Consider the following 2,878-nt stretch of genomic DNA (forward strand, 5'->3'; position numbering starts at 1 on the left):
GACTTTTATATAAAAATACGACTTTATTTAAATTTTTACAAAATGAAATGAAAATTTGTGTTTAACGTCATTTAGAGAACGAAATAAGAAATACCGAGCAAAAAACAGGCTGCTTTCAATTAACTTTTGAAGTTTAATTTATATTTGTTTCTAAAAAATTGCAAAGAAAACAATTTAATTAAAAATATACAATATATTTACAAAAAAATTAACCATACAATTTGTTAAAAAATAAAATAAATAAACATATGCAAAAAATGTTTAACAAATTAATTCTTTAATTCCATTCACACACAAGTTCCAGCGTCAAAGCGCGTTAAAATCGCATTAACTGCGAATTTATTTCGCTTTTCGCTTCGATTTCCTGTCGTACTAATTTTAAACTTTTTCCTGTTTACGTGCCGATACGCATTGCCATTGAAATGGCCGACCTCCATTGGCCATTTTCCTTAGTTTATGGCGCTGAGCCGGTGCGTACCAATTGGGGCCCTGATAATGCATCCACGCGTAGTAAAACTTTTTTCTTCTTCGTTTGTGTTAGAGTGGCTGATGCATTTGTTGCTGATGTGTCCTTGGCCTTCATGGACCTCACATAGTCGTAATGGAGTTGTGTGGGCTTTTGTCCAAATATTTTCTGACGTATACTTGGTCTTTTAATGCGCAGTTCATTATTTGCGGTTTGATGTATTAGAATTTGTACATTATCCGCCGCCGCATGACGTTGTCTTTCACGCCGCTTACGGTGCTTTCTGTGATCGCTATTGAGCGAGGAACTGTTGCTGTTGTTTGTGGATTCTGTTAGGCTGGAATTATTTTTATCATTGTTAAGTTGAGACTTCTCCTTTCGTTGCACTTCATTTTCAAAATGTAATGTCGTCTCCGTTGAAGATTTATTTTCAGACTTTTTTGCAAGCTTCAGTTTAGCCTTTTGCTCTAATTCTTCTTTATTTTTTTGTGCCACCTCTTTTAAATGTTTCTCCTACAATCAAATAAATAATAATATATATATTTATATAAAACTTTTAGGAAGCTACAATCCAAATACTTACGAAAAGTGCTTTCTTCTGTTTATCTCTTTTAGTCTGTACGACGACCCAACTTCCATAAGATATCATTATAAATGCAGGAACAAGTATACTGCAAAAGAAATGTGAATAATTTTTATTATAAAAATAAAATGTATATGCAATAAATTAATAATGGTAAATGGTAAATGTCTTAACTAGGAAGGAAACTTCAAATTAACTGCGGTGTAGTGCTAGGGATAGAATAACACTACAGGATCATTCACCTTATCGTAAGAGGCGATAAAAAAAACAACGCGAGCATGGGCACTATAAAACCTTCATCGTTGTAGAACACATGGAAAAAATGCCCGTGTCCATCCGTGAGTCAAAACGCAGCATCTGTTCCAAACATTTTGGCAGCTGCACACAGCGACTGTTCCCTATGATAAAGGCGGCTGAGATTAACACGGAAAACTTTAAACCCTTCAGAAGGCAATGGGAAATCACTGAAGTCATCATCCCACAAAAAATCATATGGAAGATAGTACCTTCCATTGAGCACGTAAGAAATAAATAAAAAAATTACAAGCCAGTAATATCAAATAATGATCTTGGTTTAATATAGTCTAGAGCACTCATATAGAATAAAACTATCACAGGCTATAGGAAAAATTAATTAAGAGTCTTAAGCCGTTGTCTTATTCTTCTCCTTTATTTGATAAAATGAGATATGATAGTATGGTATGTAAAGTTGAAGTTTTACTCATTGACTGATCCACTGTAACAAGTGTTTCATTGAATTATGATAATTCAGGTGATTTTACAAAAGTGTGGTTTGAGTTCCAACATATCTTCCTAACGAAATATATATTTAATTCGTATTAAGATATTGCAGTTTTGAATTAGTGTGAGCATCAAACACTTTCAGCACGTTTTCTTTAATGTACTTCTGCACTCTCGACTGTTAAGTCTTTGTGTATATCTTCAATTCTGATAACCATGGTGGTTTAAGCTTTCCTCAAACCTATTTATTTTTTAATTTATTTTGTCAACACCTGTGAGTTATAAATATGTGTAATCCAATAATTAATATCAATATCAATAATCAATATCAACTGCAAGGATCAACTTTTTTCCCCAACTCTTTCAATATTTATATATATATGGATCAACTTTTTATTCTCAACTCTTTCAATATTTATATATATATATTATATATTGATCGCAAAAAAATGGAGTCATTTAAAAAATTTATGCGAAATAAAAACAAACTGATCGAAATATCTGCTTATGTGTATATTTTATAATATTGAATAAAATATTTAAGCTTTATATCATAGTCAAGTATATCCTATAATTAAATAATATAAATAATATAAATAATTAAATATTGCTATTACAGTAATATTAATATTAACAAGCCAGTAATATGAACATTATAGAAGCACTTACCCAGCTAGTACGGCAGACTTTCTTATCCAAGCGTGATATATAGCCAAGAATATAACTAAAAACGCTACAATTATGGCTATCAGACGTCCATTTGCTTTTCTCTCCTCCTGAAAGAACAAAGAAATTTTATTTTATTTTTTATTTTAATATTTAAATATAAAATCATGAGTGTGCATTTAAATATGTAAATCTGATTAAAAATTATTTTAAACGTCTCTCATAAATATTTTTATTATTAATAATAAATTTTATAAACACTACAAAGGAAGCTGTAAGAATCGACTTCTTTTATATATAGTATCAATTGCGGGAAAAACTAAATAATATGGAAAATTGTTTATGTTTACGTTTGTGTGGATGTGTAGAAGTGTGAGTTTATGAATAATGTGGAAATTGTTTACAATTAAATATTTGGAAAT

At 30.4% G+C, this 2,878-nt stretch overlaps 1 protein-coding gene across 1 annotated transcript; it reads right to left on the minus strand.

Moving 5' to 3' along the window:
* Nucleotides 1-225: 225 nt before the first annotated feature.
* LOC119671642 lies at nucleotides 226-2,566 on the minus strand (the record flags this gene model as incomplete). The annotated part of the gene is given in 3 exon segments (XM_038082376.1): nucleotides 226-979; nucleotides 1,050-1,137; nucleotides 2,460-2,566. Coding segments are annotated over 2 exon segments (591 nt in total). The 3' UTR covers nucleotides 226-454.
* Between the last annotated feature and the right edge of the window lie 312 nt (nucleotides 2,567-2,878).

This window comes from Teleopsis dalmanni, chromosome 1, assembly GCF_002237135.1.
Source record: "Teleopsis dalmanni isolate 2A chromosome 1, ASM223713v2, whole genome shotgun sequence".
Classification (NCBI taxonomy): Eukaryota; Metazoa; Arthropoda; class Insecta; order Diptera; family Diopsidae; genus Teleopsis; species Teleopsis dalmanni.